Raw genomic sequence first — 20,805 nt, 5'->3', positions numbered from 1 at the left:
AGGTTTAGGCAAGAAAACTATTTAGTTAGGTTTAGTAAAACAGTGGTTCCTAAAAATGTTCACGTCAAGGACCCCTAAACTGCACAAATTAAACCACAGACCCCCAGTTGATAAAATAGACATCTAAAGACAATCCGTGTCCCTGAGTTTTTAGTCACAGACTACAGTATAAGATTTTGCAAAGACTGGGGGTCTTGCAGGGTCACAATTCGCAAGACTTCATCTACTGGTGATTTGTTTTAAAAATGTAGCCAAGCTAGCTAGTTACCGCTAACGTTAGTTGGTAATTTAAGGGAAAGTTTGCCAATTTTCTGTTCTGCCGTACATGCAGATGAATGGCGCCAGTACCCAGAGCTCCGCGTTTACCCGCTGGTAAAACTCTGTTGGATGTCTTGCTTCAGAAGGGTTGAAAATTGGCACCTTTACCTCTTTAGCATTTAGCTTAGCGCAGCACCATAACAACGCTGGCTCTAGCCTGTTTGCTGCTACCTGTTTGGTGCTTGTGGGAGAGCACCCATTGGTTGTTGACAATGTTCGCATGATTTAACTTCACTACCAAGCATAGACTGTTAAAAAAAATGCTACCAAGACTTAATACTTTACAACGCCAAGACGGGAAAAAGACTGACTCGGACTGAGTTTTATGACCACATTACAGCAAACGATTAAGACGACAGGAGCGCGCCCCAACTCTGGCAAGACTGTCATGATTTCATTCTGATATTAGAAATTTGTCTGGTGTTAGGTCGGCATTAAGCCCAGTTCAGGCAAATATTTGCAGCGAGACAAAACCGTTTTAGAACATCGCAGGGAAAAGTTGCAGCGTTCTGAACCGGCCCATCTCAGCTCCACTCAAACAAGCTGATGATGTCGCTGCAACTCAGGATGTCACCTGTTTCAACAGCCAATAGAGAAGTCAGCTGGTAAAGTCAGCTATAAACTATATAAATAAAATTATCCATAATCCAGCTGGTCAAAATGGCAGAATTTTAGACGGAGCCTCAATGACTCCCCGAAAGCACGGTAACGTTATCTGGTCAAGCAAGATAGAGTGACTGAAGAGAGGGAGGGAGTGCTGTTTTCGCTGATTCATCACTAAAGATGCAAAAGTAGCAAGCATCTCAATATCACTTATGTTATCCACATTCATATTTACATGAAGCAAATGATATATCCAGCTACAAAAAAAGCCTAAAAGTCAGAATGCAAGTACAAAGAGGCGTTGTTATGGAGATGATACACTTGTCTAATTGGTGTAAACTGGCAGGTTTTAAAACGCTGCAGACCGGCTCATTGCAAGAAGTTGCAAGTTTCAACTCGTCTCATCGCAAATCTTTGGTCTGAACTGGGCTTTACAGTGCCGCAAGAGTAGAATATTGATGCTGATTGGTGATCCAATTTAGCAATGGATGATAACGGCTTACCAAGCCAACAAGGCGGTAGTGTAGGGCCATATCTATGGTAGTGCCCATTCAATCTGCTGATAACTGGTAAGCGGGTGGTATAGTGGACAATCTACAAATATATGTCTAATTTTTGTAGAAAGCTAAAATGTAAAAGATGTACGGTATATTTAGATTGGGTTAGCCTATATTTAAGGATTTTTAAGGATTAACATTTAAGGGGAGTTTTAGGGAAATATAAAAATGCTGTACACAATTTTGCAGGTTTGGCAGTCATGAGCTACTTAAAGCAACACTAGAGAACTTTTCCCGCTTCGGTCCCCCTACAGGGTGGAAGCGGAATTGTCCATTGCATTACATTGTCCAGTTCGCGATATTACGAATCCCACTATGGCCACGCCAAGACCCGCCCTTCAATAGCATTTATTGGCCAGGCATCCATGCTTACGCAAGGTAACATAACCCCATTACTACAGGTCCTATCCCCTGACCAATCGGCTATCCTAACCTTAAAGGTCCCAATGGCATGAAAATGTCACTTTATGAGGTTTTTTAACATTAATATGCATTCCCCCAGCCTGCCTATGGTCCCCCAGTGGCTAGAAATGGTGATAGGTGTAAACCGAGCCCTGGGTATCCTGCTCTGCCTTTGAGAAAATGAAAGCTCAGATGGGCCGATCAGGAATGTTCTCCTTATGAGGTCATAAGGAGCAAGGTTACCTCCCCTTTCTCTGCTTTGCCCTCCCAGAGAATTTGGCCCCCCCATGAGAGAGAGACATCATGGCTTTCAAACGAGCAAAGTTTGAAAGCCCCTCTCTCCTTCTCAATAGCTACAGACACAGAAAGGGCACATCCTAAGGAAAGCTCATTGTGGGACTGGCTCTAGTGGCTGTAATTCTGCACCAACGCTGAATTTTGGTAAAAAGACTTCAGATACAGTATTAGGGGACCACTAAGGTCTATATAAAAGCATCCAAAGAGCACCATGTCATGGGACCTTTAACCACTCGAGGTCAAATGCCTAACCCCAACCAATCGAGCCGCTTCGTAGGGCGGGTCTTGGCGTGTCCATAGTTCATTCGAACTACAGATCTGCTACCCGATCTGGCAAACTTGCACAATGTAATGTAATGGACAATTCCGCTTCCAACCTGTAGGGGGACGGAAGCTGGAAAAGTTCTCTTGTGTTGCGTTCATTTTGTATTTAAATTCATGGACCACTGTCAAATTTGAACAACTGTTAAACAACTGATTAAGCCAACACTGGGTGCTAAGTCGGACACTGGCAGCCATGTTGTAGGCCGGGAACAATCACAATAAACTGGTGTTGTTCAGTGTTGAAACAGAATTCAGCAGACATTTTGATATTTTGTGCTGCCTTCTTTTACTGATAATTCTTTCACAAACACACATTTTATATTTCAATATTTTAGCAGGAGTTCGACAACAAATTAATATGTGCTTTGCTCATAAGCACTCTTCTGTTGTACACCTAGCTTACACACTAGATAATGTAGTAAATGTAGTAGAAGCTAGAGCTAGAACATCTAGTTGTCAGTTAGCATTGATACCAGGTGCTTTGCTTAAATGATATTTGGCTAACAAACAAGAAGCAAAAAAGCAATAACTGATGCTAATTTTGGCCTCATACATTTCAAATACATTTTCAATATAAGGGATCTTCGAAATGCATTTAAAAAAATGCTTTTAAGCTGCATGAAGATGTATTACAGTATCTGAAACTAATCAACAAAAATCATGCCTTGAAAAGTATTTATCAAAGTATTTGAAATGGCCAATATTATGTTATGTTGTTGTATGTATTTAAACATATTGCATGTAATTTATATATTTTCTCTTCAGTTTTACTGTCACAGTGAAGAAAGTTTGGAAACAAATCTCATGAGCGAACAACTTACTACACTAATAAATGTTAGACAGATCTTTTTCTTCTTGGGTTTTATACTGTATAGTTAGTCATTATTCATGTAATATTTTCAAACAAGCTAATTCTTTAACGGACCAACATTGGGACTCCAGTTGTGGCTGAGAAGAGATTTGTGACACAACTGCAAAGCCTCCATAACACAGAGAGATTGTAGAATAAAGTGCACCGTAACTGAATCATACACATCTTCCAAGTACAGTAGTTGTGCGCTACGCAGCTTAAAACTGGGCAGAGGGCTCCAGGGCTCTCCTGGGTTCATTCATCAAGGTTAGACGGTGGAGAAATGTGCCTGTTGTTGGTATTAATAGCCTGGGGTGAAATAGGTCTTCTCCACTGTGGAGACGATCTGGCAACTTGGGTGAGCTCTATCTCACTTTTTTCCACTTTTTCTGTCTCGAGCCTCCTTCTGGGCCACGTTCTCCTCAAGCTGGTACTGAAGTAGAGGCAGCGAATATCATCAGAAAACACCCCCACTCTCTACATCACTCCATGTACTCTTACTATTGCCCGATTCAATAAATCATATGTCTCTGATAAATTCATGATTGATAAATTATCTTCTCTTTATAGACAATACAATTAAAACAATTTGTGGTAATTAAGGCAGTCTTTCCATTTATAAACAAGACGTTTAAACTCAGAAAATGCAACCAGATAGGAAAAAAAAATATGAAAGGTCGGACTTGTCCCAAAGAAGTCATGTTTACTTGCTCCATAGTTAAAACCGTTCACATTTTGTTCTGCAATCTCTTCGGGAAAAAGTCTTGTAAAGTTCCCACGTATCGCTTATCAGATCATCTTGAATTCCACGGAGTCCCTCTAGACCTTACAGAAGCCTGGGTTTCTAGATTTCAGAAGAGAGAAACCTCAGTGTTGGAGTTATACATGCACAGATGGTACACTCTTGTTGAGGACCTGTGCCCTCATCAGCTGGACACTGGTCATGATCTTCTTCTGGTGGCCCATCAGTGTCACCCCGAGCCTCTGGATGTCCCTGCACGACACACACACACACACACACACACACACACACACACACACACACACACACACACACACACACACACACACACACACACACACACACACACACACACACACAGACAGGAAGTGATGTTTGAGAGAAAAGGGAAGGACATGCAACAGAGGTCCCCAGCATAGACTGTAAAAATAATGGACGTAGCGTGATGTCACCCATTGGCCTTTTAAGGTGAAAAACCTGCAGGAACTGTTGAGCTTCACTGACAGTAGCTTGACACCGATCAAAGTAGAGGCAATTAGAGTTAGTTAGTGAATGTGAACAGGGGGAATCACTGAAATTGTTGGGTCTTTGTAAATTGAAAAAAAGACTGTGGTCTAGACCTACTCTATCTGTAAATTGTTCTGAGATAACTCGTTATGATTTGATACTATAAATAAAATTGAATTGAATTCTGTTAAAAAGACATTCAGAGTAAGATTATTACTCACAATGTACCCCCCTTTGAGCCCTGAGTGCAGTGATTTCTCACCCTACATACAGATCAGGTCAAACTCAATTTAATTAAGGGCCACACTGGAAAATGGCCAGACATGTATAGTTCATTGACATGCTTTTATTTAACCAAAAAAAAAAAAAAAAAAATTGACTGCTATACTGCATGTCTCATATAGCCTTCTAACATACAGTTTGGTCAACATAAAGCCCTAAAAAAGTCAGCAAAAAAGTTCCCTTAGCACCATAGAATTTAGCAAAGCTGAATTCTCATTACATTTTTAAAAGTAGGCTACCACACAGCCAACTCACAACAACAGGCCTGAATATTCAATCTCACTGGTTGAGTGGGAATTTCTGAGTCTCAAAGTCTGGGAAAATCTGCCAAATTCCGTTTTGAGTGTCACGTAATTGCAGTTTGAAAAACAGTTTACCGTCTTTTTGATATGCCGCACAACTAGGCGGGCCGAAATTTATTGTGAACCTTGAGTTGTGCGCCTTGAGTTTGACACATTTGCCCTACAGGGTCTTTAAGCTACATACAATGGCTGGTAGAGCCCAGCATCCAACTACTGCCAAGAACTAACAGCTCAGTATCACCTCTGAGCTGTTATCACTCTCCATCACAGTTAGTACTTACCCTTGGTTCATGCTTATGACGTGTCCCAGAGTTTGGTACCCCCCTGCTGCAAAGTGGTCCTTGTAGCGACCCATCTTTATGGTGTCCAGCCACTCGTTTACTGAGTTACAGCTACTGAAGTCAGGGATAGCTCTCTCCATCAGAGAAGGACTGTTTAAACTGCGGCCGAGAGAGAGACAGATGGCCATAGATAGATAGATAGATAGAGAGAGAGATGAATGGGAAGACAAAAAGATTAGTTGGAGGGAGTCTGAAAATTAGAAAAGAGGCAAAAAGTGAGCAAGAGGCAGAGCGACCGGGGGGGAAAGGGCGGCTTTGAAAGGCGCTAGCAACTGAGGCAGAAAATCAATAGCAGTTAAAATGATAGAGAAGAGGTGGTGGCTGTGGTTGTAGGATGGCTGCTTTGAGTAGATTAATACAGGGAGAAATCCTTAACACTCCTCCTTCTCTGCCTGTTCCTCTACCTACCACTTCTCTCAACACACACACACCAACACAACACACACACACACACACACACACACACACACACACACACACACACACACACACACACACACACACACATACACACAGATGCATAGTACCATGCACCACTGACTCCATAAGACCTGGGATCTGAACTGAGCAATTTACACAGGTCCAGCTTTGGTCCATGTGTCCTCTCAAACCTGCTCCCAGATTCACTGTGGATCAATGTCAATATCACAGCTAGGCTTTTACTTAACGCACAGCGCGTCCATCAGAAATGAGCTTATTGGAAAACGAACAGGACCGCTCGCTTCATTTGCCAGAGAACTTTGAAGGAAACTTTAGGCTGCAACTTTATCCCACTGCGCTCATGTTTGATAGCAGCGGGATGAGATTGGATTTACTCTGCCTCCCACACCAGGACAGTTACTTAGTGGCCTAACAGTCATCATATATTGTCCAGGAGATCATCTTCTCAGCCCCTCGCAGATGGTGTCATGCTTTGATTTGCAGCTTAATCCGCTAATCACATGAACCAATATTTGATTAAATGTTGGCAAACTGTCTGGCTAAATTAAATCAAAAGACTACCAGGCATGTGAAACAATGCACACATGTTGCTTCACTGCAAACATGGATCTATTCAGTGGCCCACCCACCTGCAGAGCGTGTCCATTGACTTCAGGTTCTCTGGGTTGCGGATGAGCTTGTCAAGAACAGTGACTATCTGGCAAAAGCGTGGCCTCTCGTTGCGATCCTTCTGCCAGCAGTCCAGCATGAGTGTGTGTAGAGGACCAGGGCAGCCCATAGGAGCAGGCAGCCTGTAGCCCTCTTCCACAGATTTGATCACCTGCACATGTACAGCAAAATATGGATGAGACTACAGTTTCTGCTATGAAGATACATATAGGTTAGTTGTAGAGCTGCAAAGATTAATCGATTAGTTGTCAACTATTAAATTAATCAGTCAACCATTTTGATGATCGATTGAGTAATTTTTTATGAAAATAAAACTTCTTAACTGTGAATATTTTCTAGTTTCTGCACTTCTCTGTGACAGTAAACTGAATATCTTTGAAAACAAGACATTTGAGGACGTCATCTTGGGCTTTGGGAATCACTGATCAACATTTCTTAAAATGTTTTGACATTTTATAGACCAAACAACTAATGGATTAATTGATTAGTTGTCAACTTTCTAATTAATCAGCTAACTATTTTGATAATCGATTGGTTTTAGTCGTTTTTTATGAAAAAAAGCCAAAAGATTCTCTGATTCCCACTTCTTAAATGTGAATATGTTCTAGTATCTTCTCTCCTCTGTGACAGTAAACTGAATATCTTTGAGTTGTGGACTCATTTGAGGACGTCATCTTGGCTTTTGGGAAACACTGATCCACATTTTTTACCATTTTGTGACATTCTGTCGACCAAAAAACTAATCGATTAATCAAGAAAATAATCAACAGATTAATCGACAATGTAAATTATCGTTAGTTGCCGGCCTAGTTATTTGGTTAACAAATTGTGCTTACATCTCTGTTGGTGAGGTTCCAGTATGGTCGCTCTCCGTAGGACGTCACCTCCCACATGACCACTCCGTAGCTCCACACGTCACTGGACGAGGAGAACTTCCTGTAGGCAATAGCCTCTGGGGCTGTCCAGCGGATAGGAATTTTCCCGCCCTGTCAGGAGGATAATGACGTTTTACAACCCGATCTCACGGCACCTTAACTCAAAATCTGTGGCAGTTTCACGGAATTGCAAAAATTTCCTTGAAATGAACACGGCCACTTAAGGAAATGGTCGTGGGTGGGCTTACATTTCCACGACACACGGGACAACAATGGGACAGTTGGGTTTAGATAAAGAAGAACGGGACAGTTGGGTTTAGGTAAAGAAGAATGGGAACTGTGAACTTAGTTCAAAATGTTGAAGTATGAACTATGAACTGAACTAGTTCATTTTAAAATTTGTAAAGTGAACTTTGAACTAGTTCATGTAGAAAGTGAACTTTCCCAACACTGCCAATAATTACATAGTATTGTCTGTAATATCATCATTAACAATCGTTTTCCCCTTCAAAATGTCTCCGAGTGATGCTGCACCTAATCACCTAGCTTTCTGTAATCTGATAGCTGGGCTTTAACAGACTGTAACAGACAAATGTGTCAAACGCTGATTTCCATCTGTGTGCTGTGAGCCGATAGCATCAGACACTGGAAGGAGCTTTTTTTTAGTGAAGACTTAATACATTTGTGCTCACCAGGCTTAATATTGGACTGCTCTCTACTGGAGCACTTACAAAGATGATTTTACTTTGCTCTCGCTTTCACTTTCATGGGACTTTGATTGTGTTTGAATTGCTTTTGTACAGTCGTATTTGTCTCCAACGTTTGTGTTGCTGCTACTTTTTTGGCTAGATTTCAGTGGAACTGCCCTTGTATAAGAATGATTAATAACATATAGCCTAGATAATAAAAGAATATTTGTACTTGTAATTTTAATTCACAAAATATGAAGCCATATATTTGATAAATGGAATTAATGGCTATTAGCATGATTTTAAAAGGCTGAAGTTCAGTAGTTGTTTTTTTTTCAGTCCCATTACATGTAGTCTCGCATTGCCTCCACAGCGCTGCGGAGGAAGGTCTGGCTAGTCCACACAGCATTCTGGGATGGGAGAAAAATGTGCTCCGGTTTATTTCTTTAAACCAATCACAATTGTCTTCGGCGGTGCTAAGTGCCGAACTGAACTTGTTTTGATGGAACATGTTTACGTTCAAAAGTTGTTTTAGTCGTGCAACAGAAAACTCAGATTGGACAGATAGTCTAGCTAGCTGTCTGGATTTACCCTGCAGAGATCTGAGGAGCAGTTAACCATAGTCCTCACAAATCCACCGGAGGTTAGAACGCCAACACAAAGGAAGAGGAAGGGGACGGACATCCGGCCAAAAATGAGGGACATCCGGTGGATCTTCCGGCAGCAACGGAGCAATATCGTAAATTAATTGTCATCGATATAGACTCCATTACATGTGATTGCCGTTCCCTGACAATGATAGTGCGTTCCATGTACCTCGGAAGCCGGAGCTGGGAATGAAGTCTCTGGCTCTATCCAGGTTAGCCATTGTTAGCAATACCAGTTGATAACAACACATTAGGCAGTTTTTTGTGCATACAAACAGCATAACAACATGTCCACAGATAGAAGTTGGACAGGACTGTGTTTAAGACCGACAGAAGTGCTAATAAACTGTATGTTAATATAGCTTTCACTGCTGTTGATGCACAGAGCAGCCATGTTGGATTTCAAGATCGTCTTGCTCGGGGTACTGTGAGGCTCTCCGACTTCTCAACTCGAAAATCTGACTTCAAGGGGTGTGTTTCTGACTTAGAACTCGGAAATTCCGACTTCCGAGTACAAATTGAACGCACCATGATCATTTCTTGCACTGAACGGTTTAGGGCCAAAATACATTTCTGATGCGCTGCTACATTATGAACCACCCAGACCTCTCAGGTCGTCTGTGTCTTGTCTGCTTTCTGTCCCCAGAGTCAGAACTAAACGCGGAGAAGCAGCGTTCAGTTTTCCCAGAAAACTGCAGGTCCGCTGAAAACTCTCAGTTCTTTTTAAAATCAAGAATGAAGACTTTTCTTTTTGATGCTGCCTTTTTTAAAGTAAATGTTTACTTCTTGCACTGCACTGTAACTTTCATTCTTGTATTTCATACCTGTCTTATTCTATTTTAGAAGTTTTCATTTTATCTTAAACGCATGTTTTCAATTGTTTTTAACTGCTCTTTAAGCACTTGGAATTGCCTTGTTGCTTAAATGGGCTATATAAATAAAGCTACCTTGCCTTGCCTTCTTTTAAAAAGTGTGTGTGTGTGTGTGTGTGTGTGCGTGCTGCATTAATGCTTGCCTCAATGTGAAAACTCACACTGGTGGTGTATGCGGCGTCGGGGTCGTCCTCCAGTACTCGGGACAGGCCGAAGTCAGACACCTTACACACCAGGTTGCTGTTGACCAAGATGTTGCGGGCAGCCAGGTCTCTGTGGATGTAGCCCAGGTCAGACAGGTAGGTCATGCCGGCCGCAATGCCGCGCAGCAGCCCGACCAGCTGGATGATGGTGAACTGTCCGTCGTGTCTCTACAGGAAGGAGGGAAAGAAAAGAGAAAGATTGGGGAGGAGGAGGTAGGGAGAGAGAGTTTTAATGGCAGATCAAAAAAAATCAAAAAATATGTGATGGTATAGCATCAGAAAAGATGAGGAGAGTGATAGTAGCGGAGATTTTAATCAAGATAGAGAGGAGAGAAAAGATAAGAGAATAAAACATGACAGGGATTTGCTTTCAAGTAATAATCCTACAGTATTTTCATATAAGCAAATACTGGAGCTGTTTGACATTGTGGATGTGACAATGATAAATCAACTTATATCTTGTTAAAGAAAACTTTCATATTTGCTGCTCTAAACCACTGGTGCCTTTCTCCTGGCTTCAATTCTCTGATAAAGAAGAAGTGATGTTGCTCGCCATCTTTGGAGGTTTTTACGTTTTGACATAAATCAATGAGTTACATTCTCCTAGATGTTTTGAGAACAGTTTCCAACCTCAAAGAGGCTCATAAAACCTTCTGAAAATCCATTGGATTATCAAAACTAAATGCAATTAGCTTTCTAAAACTTGTTAAGAAGTTAAACAACTTGGTGACTCATTCTTTTCATCAGCAGTCATAGTAGCCTGGATGCCAGCCGATCTTAGCCCCGACCACAACATTTGAGGTCGGAAAGTTCGGTCTGGACTTTATCCGTTGTGAAGCAACTATGCTCTAACCAGAGCTGTTTGGACCAATCAAATTGTCAGGGCGGGCTTTATACGATGATGGACAGATGATCAACAGTAACGTAATCAACCACGTCACCAAAGAGCGCTTGGGTTGAATTTGTTTACAACAAAGATGGCTGCCATTGTGTCTGTTTTAGAAGATATCAACAGCGCATTATTTTAAAAGAGGAACAGTATATACATGGTATGTATGCACATTGCCACACCCGTACGCACAATACCGAAATTCTGCCTTTGCTCTGTCGAAGCCTGCCTTTGACTTGCAGCTTCTGTGACGTCTGTCTCCACTGCTCTGATTGGTTGTAGGTCTATCTGTTGCTCTGATTGGTTGTAGGTTTATCTGTTGCTCTGATTGGTTGTAGCTCTATCCAATTGAGTGCAGAGGCATTTTCTTTCCTGGTTCGGTTGAAACCCCATAATCACAGCTCAATCGAGCAGTATCAGACTCATATTCTGACTAGGATCTGAGTATGATCACGTCAGGCTACAGTCATAGCTTTACAGAAGAGGAAAAGATCAGCACTTACTCATTGACAGACAACAAGGAAAGTACTTAACAGTGAGACAAAACTAGACAAAAATTCAAGCAAACCAGAACCTTTACTGCTTCGATACTTTTCAACAGAAAACTTCACTACCAACCCTGAGGAAGGAGTCCAGAGAGCCGTTCTCCATGTACTCTGTGATGATCATCGCAGGTTTGCCTGAGGGAACAAACAGAAAGCTTTAGGAATCTTCCTAGTGTATGCTGAACTGCATATCTACAGGATATATACATAAATATACTTACATGCATGTTCAACACTGATTAACTGTATGTGTTGCCTGTGATGTCTAAAAGAATCCATCCTATTTTAATATATGAATGAATCGTTTTTTATGCAAGGAAAGCTTTTAGTGAAATCAGACTGAGAGCTATTACCTTTACACAGTTAGCCAAGTACTCAAGGAAGTCTTTTCCTCTAAACTCTTCTGTTTCTTACCTCAGAATAACTATGGGCTTACTCCAACAAATATGGGAATGAATAAGCCAAAACAAGAACTCTCAAGTTCTAACCATTTGACTTCTGAGGCGACTCACTGCTAGACTGCTTAAAACTAGGCTGGGTACATTTTTTTTATCGACTTCCCTGCTTGACTGTCACTGTATCTGCTGTGTTATAGATAGCTAAGAACCAGTTAGATTTACTTTCTGATTTACTCCCTCCCACTGAACAAAAGTGAAGCCAAAATATCCCAAATACGGGCGCCACTATTTTGTAATTTTGGAGCCAGGGTCTGCACAGTAGTAGTCTCGCATTGCCAGACCTTCCTCCACAGCGCTGTAGAGGAGGGTCTGGCTAGTCCACAGAAAAACGTGCTCTTGTTTATTGGTATTTCTTTAAACCAATCACAATTGTCTTCAGCGGTGCTAAGTGCCGGACTGAACTTGTTTTGGTGGAACATGTTTACGTTCAAAAGTAGTTTTAGTCGTGCAACAGAAAACTCAGATTGGACAGATAGTCTACCTAGCTGTCTGGATTTACCCTGCAGAGATCTGAGGAGCAGTTAACCATAGTCCTCACAAATCCACCGGAGGTTAGAACGCCAACACAAAGGAAGAGGAAGGGGACGGACATCCGGCAGAATTTCCGGCGGCAACGGAGCAATCCCAGAAGTGGAACGTCGTGGATATAGACTAGCGCAGTAGTGATTGGGTGGTTGAGTCGTGGTATCGAGGTTCTGCCCAGAGGTGTATAGTCCAGGTGCCAGAAAGTAGAAATCCTGTCCAGCAGCTGTCCCAACCATCACTAAACCAGCTCCTCTACCAGGTAGATGAGCTCGTTAGTGAAAACACCTGTTCTAGATGTAGAGGCAGATCCAAAAACATGGCAGGATTTTTACTTTCTGGCACCTGGACTATACACCTCTGGTTCTGCCCATACACCCGCCCGACCTTCATGGCGTTTCACACCATTTTTATAGCATCAAATAACTGATCGGACTCCTGTCATTCTAGGCCTGGGTTTAGGATAATAGCTAAAACATACTGTGATGTGCAGTGATTTATTTACCCAGCTTCTATGTAGTCAATATATGTGTTGAATTTTAATATGGGCAATAAAGTAAAACAAAAAATGATCAGAAAAATTATCACTTGAACAAACATCAGCGTGATCAGATCTACTTAAAATGACAGAAACCATCTTTTGGAAAAAATTATTGACGTGTACTTTGACTTTTTAGTTTGGCTTAAGTCCCATCTGCTAATATGGAGGGGGGGGCGGGATTTATGACCTATACTGCAGCCAGCCACCCACCGGGGGGGGGGGGAGATCCAGATGTTTTGGCTTCACTTATATACAGTCTACGCATCAACCCGTTGTTCTAACTAAGCGGCAAAAGTGGTGACAGCTTTGCAAGTTGTTCTATAGCCAACATGACATTATGAGTCTTCTGAAGCTTATATATGTAGCTTAGAAATTTACTTTTACTGTTAATTAACATGCTCATTAACAACCAGATCTTCTGTCATAAATATTAGTATGCAGTCATTAATCCTGAAACCAACTTCACACTAATATGTAGTTTTAGCAGTCGCGTACTCTGGGTTACCACTCCCTCCAGGCGGATGACATTGGGGTGGTCGAACTGGGCCATGATGGACGCCTCAGCCAGGAAGTCCCTCTTCTGTTTCTCTGTGTAGCCTGCCTTCAGGGTCTTCAGGGCCACTGGGATGTCTCTTTTACCCGGGAGTCTCATACGTCCATAACACACCTCCCCAAACTCCCCTTAACACACACAAGAATGATCCCAATTCAGCTCAAAATACATCCAATCTTTAATTTTTTACCACTGTATTCAACATGCAATGTGCCCGCCACCTCAGGGTATCCTCCAGAAAAGTCGTTTAGCCCTGTGGCAAGTGTTTCTTTTTTTCCAGATGAAGGCACTTTTTGGGCCGGTCACAGACATTAATGTGGAGCCCAGTAGTTTTTGTGATAACAGAATCATGGATGGAATCCCAATTTTGAGAATTTAAAAAAGCTATAAGACAGATTCCATAGGGCCCTACATTAAGTTGGTGCTAAAAGATAACTGGAGATGTGAAAACAATTTCAAACAGAGCAAGCTGTAACTGTAAGCTCTAACTTTTAAAAAAACAAATCTTAAAATACATAAAAACATCATTCCCAGTGGGCCACTAGGCTTGCAATACACTGGGGGAAGCCCTACACCTCTTAAGCAATAACTTTAAATGTTAGATAAGGGAAACTAATCAATTTATGGGCTTTCTGTCTTCATATATGTGCAGAAATGGAAGTAAGCTAATCATCCATCAGCCTCTTTCTCATTAACAGGCCTTTCACACCTCCCCCGGACCACGGTCCGGAACAAACAGACAAAATTTGATACAACCAAAAGGCTCAATGGTGTTTTAAGCCCCCAACGTCGACTTCAAGGCAGCGCTGCGCCCGTCGACTTAACCCTAACCCTAACAATTGCCTAATCCTAGTGTCTTCCAGGCAGCGCTGCCTGGAAGACAACCATGGGGGTTTAAAACACCAAACACCAACCAAAAGAGTACATGAGAGAGACAGGGAATGTGCGCAAGGCAGACAGCTTTTGGCAATCAAAGAATAAATGGTAACACTTTACTTGAAGGTATCGACATAATCGTGACATGACACTGTCATAACTATGACATGACACTGTCTTGAACGTGTCATAAACGTTATAAACAAGTCATAAACGTTTATGACTTCTGTCACTAAGTGTCATTTGGTTTTTGTCATGACAAGTTGACATTGTTTGGGTCGTCTTGATTATGACAACTTGACATTAATCAAAGTGACATTACCAGAAGTTGTATTGGTCGTGACAAGTTGACATTAAATTAGTTTGGGATGTCTTTGTCATGACAACTTGACATTAAATTTCTTTGGAGTGTCCTTATTAAGACAACTTGACATTAAACAGGATGACATTATGTCAAGTTGTCATGACAAAGACATCCCAAACAAATTTAATGTCAACTTGTCATGACCAAGACAACTTCTGGTAATGTCACTTTGATTAATGTCAAGTTGTCATAATCAAGACAACCCAAACAATGTCAACTTGTCATGACAAAAACCGAATGACACTTAATGACAGAAGTCATAAACGTTTATGACTTGTTTATAACGTTTATGACACGTGCATGACAGTGTCATGTCATAGTTATGAGAGTGTCATGTCCCGATTGTGTCGATACCTTCAAGTAAAGTGTTACCGAATAAATTAGCAGTTTACTTGTTAAGCGGTGGTAAATGTACAATGTGGTTTCAGTTTGTCTCTAAATAAATGCTCCAGCTCCTCAAAACCCAAGTAAAGTTTCCGTGTCTTGCTTCTCTACAGCTTAACAAAACGAAACGAGCCGCGGTGGCACGGGGAGAGCAGCAGTCAGCTGGAAAAAACTCACAAAAACTCCGACACCAGAGAGAGGATACCAGAGGACGGGGAAGCCCGTCTACAAACCAATCAATTACAAGTATCGGGAGATGCGGCTCACGTAGGTGATGACGACAGGACGTAGTTATGTCATGTACAGTTCTTTAGTGCGCTTGAATAACTGCAATGTAATACCAAAACTTACCGGACCAAATGTTACAATGTAATAAAAACATGAATCTTGGTTCCGCCTGTGAAAAGGCCCTTTAAGTCTTATCTGTAGCTCGGAAGAACTTACAGTGCGATTGCTGTTATTTGTCTCTCTCAATTCTGTACTTTATATTTCTCTTTATGTCTGCAGGAGTCATATCTGGCACAGGTTTATTGTGGAGCTGACACAGTGTTAGTATTCCCTGGCTGTCTGAGGAGCTTTGATTGACAGTCCCACGCAACGCTCTGATTCCGCTCTGCCATCCTCCCCTCTGCTGCACACCACGGCCTTTACACCGGCCAATGATTTTAAGTTAGCCCCGCCAATGATTCTCACTCTGTTTGTGTGTGTGTTTTTGTGTGTGTTGTGTGTGTGTGTGAGTGTGTGGGTCTATGGATTTACCTGAACCAATGATTTTCTCTATTTTGATCCTGGAAGCTTCAATTTCTCGGGCAAACTCGTGGACCGCCTGGCAGGGGTCCTCGTATGTGTGCGGGTCGATATAGAACCTTGCGTCGGGGAATGACACTAAGATAAACAACATTAGCATTTAGTCACATCTCGAAGAATGAGAGCCACATCACATCTGAGCCCCACTGTCACATGGTGTGTGGAGGGAAAACTTGATGAAAAAGAAGAAATGACACAGAAGGAAGACGAGAGAGAGCGAGAGAGAGGGAGGGAGACAGCATGCAGGAAATAAGGCCTGTGTGTGTGTGTGATTGCTCCTGTAATCAGTGCATGATGAAAATTGTTTGTTGTTGCTCGAAGGATGAACTTTATTACGTGAAAATGCAATCCAATCGATACATTTTGGTTATAATTGAGGAATGGGCCAAACATACCGTGACCGTTCTGGTAATGCATCTTCTCCTCATCAGAGTCCTGGAAGGCTTTGCTGTAGCCACAGTGTCTATAAAAGCCACACACACACACACACACACACACACACACACACACACACACACACACACACACACACACACACACACACACACACACACACACACACACACACACACACAAACATACAGTGGGATGAATACAGGACAATAGTAAAACGTGTACTATCAAACTCTAACCACAGCTCGTAATTAATGAATCAATAATTGTTCATAATGAATTATTAACTTCAACAGAGCTCATTTAGTGACACAGAGGTATTTATCAGGAACAAGTCAACCTGTTCTCCGTTAATTAGGTATTCCACTGGCACCAAGGTGAAACCAATCCTTCAAATATATATTTTGATCACAGACCTGTTTCTGTCGGTATATGCTTCTGTGTTTTTGAGGTAAATGATTAACATTGTCGCAGTCGGGGAGAAACCTTGTACCTCCATATTTCCTCTGTGGGTTTGACAAATATTTCAACAGGGACGAGGCGATTTCGTCGGACTTTGTCTGAGGTAAATAGCTCAATAAAAAGTATTCAAATGTGCCTTTTTTTCATTTTTTTTTTTACCTGACAGCAGCGATATTCATGTTAAAAAGGCACAATAAACACATCTCAGGAAGGCATTTAGGAGAGACAGGCCAGAAGGATTTAATGCCTCGTTCACACCTATAAGCAGGGTTGGGAAAGTGACTTTGAGAGGGAAGCCACAAACTCTTCAGTGGAAGTAGTCAGGCTACAGAAATACCACCTTTGTGTTAAAGTAGTGCTAAGCTACAAGACAACAACTCACACCAAAACAATCTAGACTGATAAATAGCACTACAGGTAAGAGGTAAAAATATGTATTTTTGATTCAGGGGTGAACTGTCCCTTTAAACTGATTGGATTTCACTGTGTGTGGCAGTAATTATTGCTTTCATCTCTTTACTAATATTGAACCTTGATTAATAAAGTCATCTATCCATCCATCCATCCATCTATCTACCCACCCACCCACCCATCCATCCACCCACCCATCTATCTATCTATCTATCTATCTATCTATCTATCTATCTATCTATCTATCTATCTATCTATCTATCTATCTATCTACCTACCCACCCACCCACCCACCCACCCATCCACCCACCCACCCACCCAACCATCTATCTATCTATCTATCTATCTATCTATCTATCTATCTATCTATCTATCTATCTATCTATCTATCTATCTATCTATCTATCTATCTATCTATCTATCTATCTATCTACCCACCCACCCAACCATCTATCTATCTATCTATCTATCTATCTATCTATCTATCTATCTATCTATCTATCTATCTATCTATCTATCTCCACCATCAGCGAAGACTTTCTTTTTTGATCCTCTGTCTTAGTAACGTTGGATATACTGGACTTTGCAGTCATAACAACATGATTTTGCCTGGATAGCGTCTTTATATCCTCCAACATATTTTTGTTCCCCTTCAAACAGAATAGAAAATGAAAAACTTAATATCCATTGAAGTGTGAATTAATTAAGTGCAATGAAATTAATTATTCGATGCAGTACTACAGAGATGTACGTTGAAGACATCAAAAGGGAGGAAGAGGGGGATGATGGGATAAATGGGAACGTTTGGCTTGCAAGTTACTGGACATAAATCAACATAATTAAAACTAAACTATGAGTCGGAAATTACTAGTTAGGAAATTAGCTACACAAAACAGTGAGAAGACGGGGGGGTGAGAAGATGAGAGAAACTCCTCTCTACTCATCATCCTTATTATTGATAGAATGCATGCAGGTTATTTGTGCGCTCCGACATTTTGAACATTTCAACATGACAAGAAAGACCAAAAGTGTTTTAGCGTCACATTAAATTGAGTTAAAATGTCACACAGTTTAAAATTAAATATAAAAAGACTCATTCTGGACAGAGTGGGGGGTGTAGAAAAAGAAGAACGGGATGGTTGGGTTTAGATAAAGAAGAATGGGACAGTTGGGTTTAGATAAAGAAGAACGGGACAGTTGGGTTTAGGTAAAGAAGAACGGAACAGTTGGGTTTAGGAGAAGAAGAACGGGACAGTTGGGTTTAGGAGAAGAAGAACGGGACAGTTGGGTTTCAATAAAGAAGAACGGGACAGTTGGGTTTAGGAGAAGAAGAACGGGACAGTTGGGTTTAGATAAAGAAGAACGGGACAGTTGGGTTTAGATAAAGAACGGGACAGTTGGGTTTAGGTAAAGAAGAACAGGACAGTTGGGTTTAGATAAAGAAGAACGGGACAGTTGGGTTTCAATAAAGAAGAACGGGACAGTTGGGTTTAGGAGAAGAAGAACAGGACAGTTGGGTTTAGATAAAGAAGAACGGGACAGTTGGGTTTCAATAAAGAAGAACGGGACAGTTGGGTTTAGGAGAAGAAGAACGGGACAGTTGGGTTTCAATAAAGAAGAACGGGACAGTTGGGTTTAGGAGAAGAAGAACGGGACAGTTGGGTTTCAATAAAGAAGAACGGGACAGTTGGGTTTCAATAAAGAAGAATGGGACAGTTGGGTTTAGGAGAAGAAGAACGGGACAGTTGGGTTTCAATAAAGAAGAACGGGACAGTTGGGTTTAGGAGAAGAAGAACAGGACAGTTGGGTTTAGATAAAGAAGAACAGGACAGTTGGGTTTAGATAAAGAAGAACAGGACAGTTGGGTTTAGATAAAGAACGGGACAGTTGGGTTTAGGTAAAGAAGAAGAAGAACGGGACAGTTGGGTTTAGGTAAAGAAGAAGAAGAACGGGACAGTTGGGTTTAGGTAAAGAAGAAGAACGGGACAGTTGGGTTTAGGAGAAGAAGAACGGGACAGTTGGGTTTCAATAAAGAAGAACGGGACAGTTGGGTTTAGGTAAAGAAGAAGAACGGAACAGTTGGGTTTAGGAGAAGAAGAACGGGACAGTTGGGTTTAGGAGAAGAAGAACGGGACAGTTGGGTTTCAATAAAGAAGAACGGGACAGTTGGGTTTCAATAAAGAAGAACGGGACAGTTGGGTTTAGGAGAAGAAGAACAGGACAGTTGGGTTTAGATAAAGAAGAACAGGACAGTTGGGTTTAGATAAAGAACGGGACAGTTGGGTTTAGGTAAAGAAGAAGAAGAACGGGACAGTTGGGTTTAGGTAAAGAAGAAGAAGAACGGGACAGTTGGGTTTAGGTAAAGAAGAAGAACGGGACAGTTGGGTTTAGGAGAAGAAGAACGGGATAGTTGGGTTTCAATAAAGAAGAACGGGACAGTTGGGTTTAGGTAAAGAAGAAGAACGGAACAGTTGGGTTTAGGAGAAGAAGAACGGGACAGTTGGGTTTAGGAGAAGAAGAACGGGACAGTTGGGTTTCAATAAAGAAGAACGGGACAGTTGGGTTTAGGAGAAGAAGAACGGGACAGTTGGGTTTAGATAAAGAAGAACGGGACAGTTGGGTTTAGATAAAGAACGGGACAGTTGGGTTTAGGTAAAGAAGAACGGGACAGTTGGGTTTAGGTAAAGAAGAAGAACGGGACAGTTGGGTTTAGGTAAAGAAGAACGGGACAGTTGGGTTTAGGAGAAGAAGAACGGGACAGTTGGGTTTAGGTAAAGAAGAACAGGACAGTTGGGTTTAGATAAAGAACGGGACAGTTGGGTTTAGGTAAAGAAGAAGAAGAACGGGACAGTTGGGTTTACGAAACGTGACACGCAGGACACGATCCCCGGTCTCCTGGGTGAAAGTCCTGTCTTGTTTGACCCGTCCTCCCCCCCCAACCAATGCAGATTTTCGGGCTTCTCGGATTTTCGGGCTTCTTAATGCTACGTCATCTTCTCATTGACTTTACATTGACATTGTTTTCCGTGGTGTTACTCAAGAGTAGAGATGTTCAAATTGTTGACGGGTGATGCATCATTTTGTATTAACTTGCTTCAGCTTTGTTCTGATCTATTTAGAACTCCATTGTGCTTGATGAATACACTGGATGGACGGTAGCTTAAGGATGATACATAAATACATGATTTAATAAAGGAAATGATGGAATAGTAGCTTGATTAATTGATTAATCTGCAAATGTTTTTTAGATTTTGACAATGTTTTCTGTTTTAGGGTTGTACTGGTTGCTTGGGTTCTTTTTAGTAATTAAAGATGTAAAGGTATGGACATTTCAAAAAGGGTGGGACCCGAAAAACATTTTGTTTCCTTCTACTACTTATTTGCTTATTCTTGCTTTTTCATAGTTGAATACTTTTGTGTCTTGTATTTTATGTTATTTGTTTCTTCTTTTGTGTGCTCTTCAAAATAAACTATTCAATATAATTATAAGTAGCTTCTCAAATAGGCTTAAATGAGATCCTTCCCTATTTTTTGGGGAGAATAACCCTTCAATCAGATTATGACTTTACTTTTATTTTACAGTACTACAGCACAGGCGTAGTTTACAGTCAAATCAAAACTGGCCAGTGCAACCCCCACAAAAACCTATTATAATTTCCTTTACATAAATAAAGCCATG

At 41.4% G+C, this 20,805-nt stretch overlaps 1 protein-coding gene across 1 annotated transcript in view; it reads right to left on the bottom strand.

Moving 5' to 3' along the window:
• Nucleotides 1–2,768: 2,768 nt before the first annotated feature.
• The window catches only part of epha8 (eph receptor A8), a 136,013-nt gene continuing 117,976 nt past the window's right edge, over nucleotides 2,769–20,805 (bottom strand). The window contains 9 exon segments of the mRNA XM_039798535.1: nucleotides 2,769–4,345; nucleotides 5,466–5,624; nucleotides 6,596–6,786; nucleotides 7,472–7,621; nucleotides 9,880–10,089; nucleotides 11,429–11,490; nucleotides 13,372–13,557; nucleotides 15,813–15,938; nucleotides 16,256–16,323. Coding sequence (XP_039654469.1) covers nucleotides 4,231–4,345; nucleotides 5,466–5,624; nucleotides 6,596–6,786; nucleotides 7,472–7,621; nucleotides 9,880–10,089; nucleotides 11,429–11,490; nucleotides 13,372–13,557; nucleotides 15,813–15,938; nucleotides 16,256–16,323 — 1,267 coding nt within the window. The 3' untranslated portion in view covers nucleotides 2,769–4,230.

The sequence above is a fragment of the Perca fluviatilis genome, chromosome 4 (assembly GCF_010015445.1).
Source record: "Perca fluviatilis chromosome 4, GENO_Pfluv_1.0, whole genome shotgun sequence".
Classification (NCBI taxonomy): Eukaryota; Metazoa; Chordata; class Actinopteri; order Perciformes; family Percidae; genus Perca; species Perca fluviatilis.
This window is presented reverse-complemented; position numbering and strand designations above follow the sequence as displayed.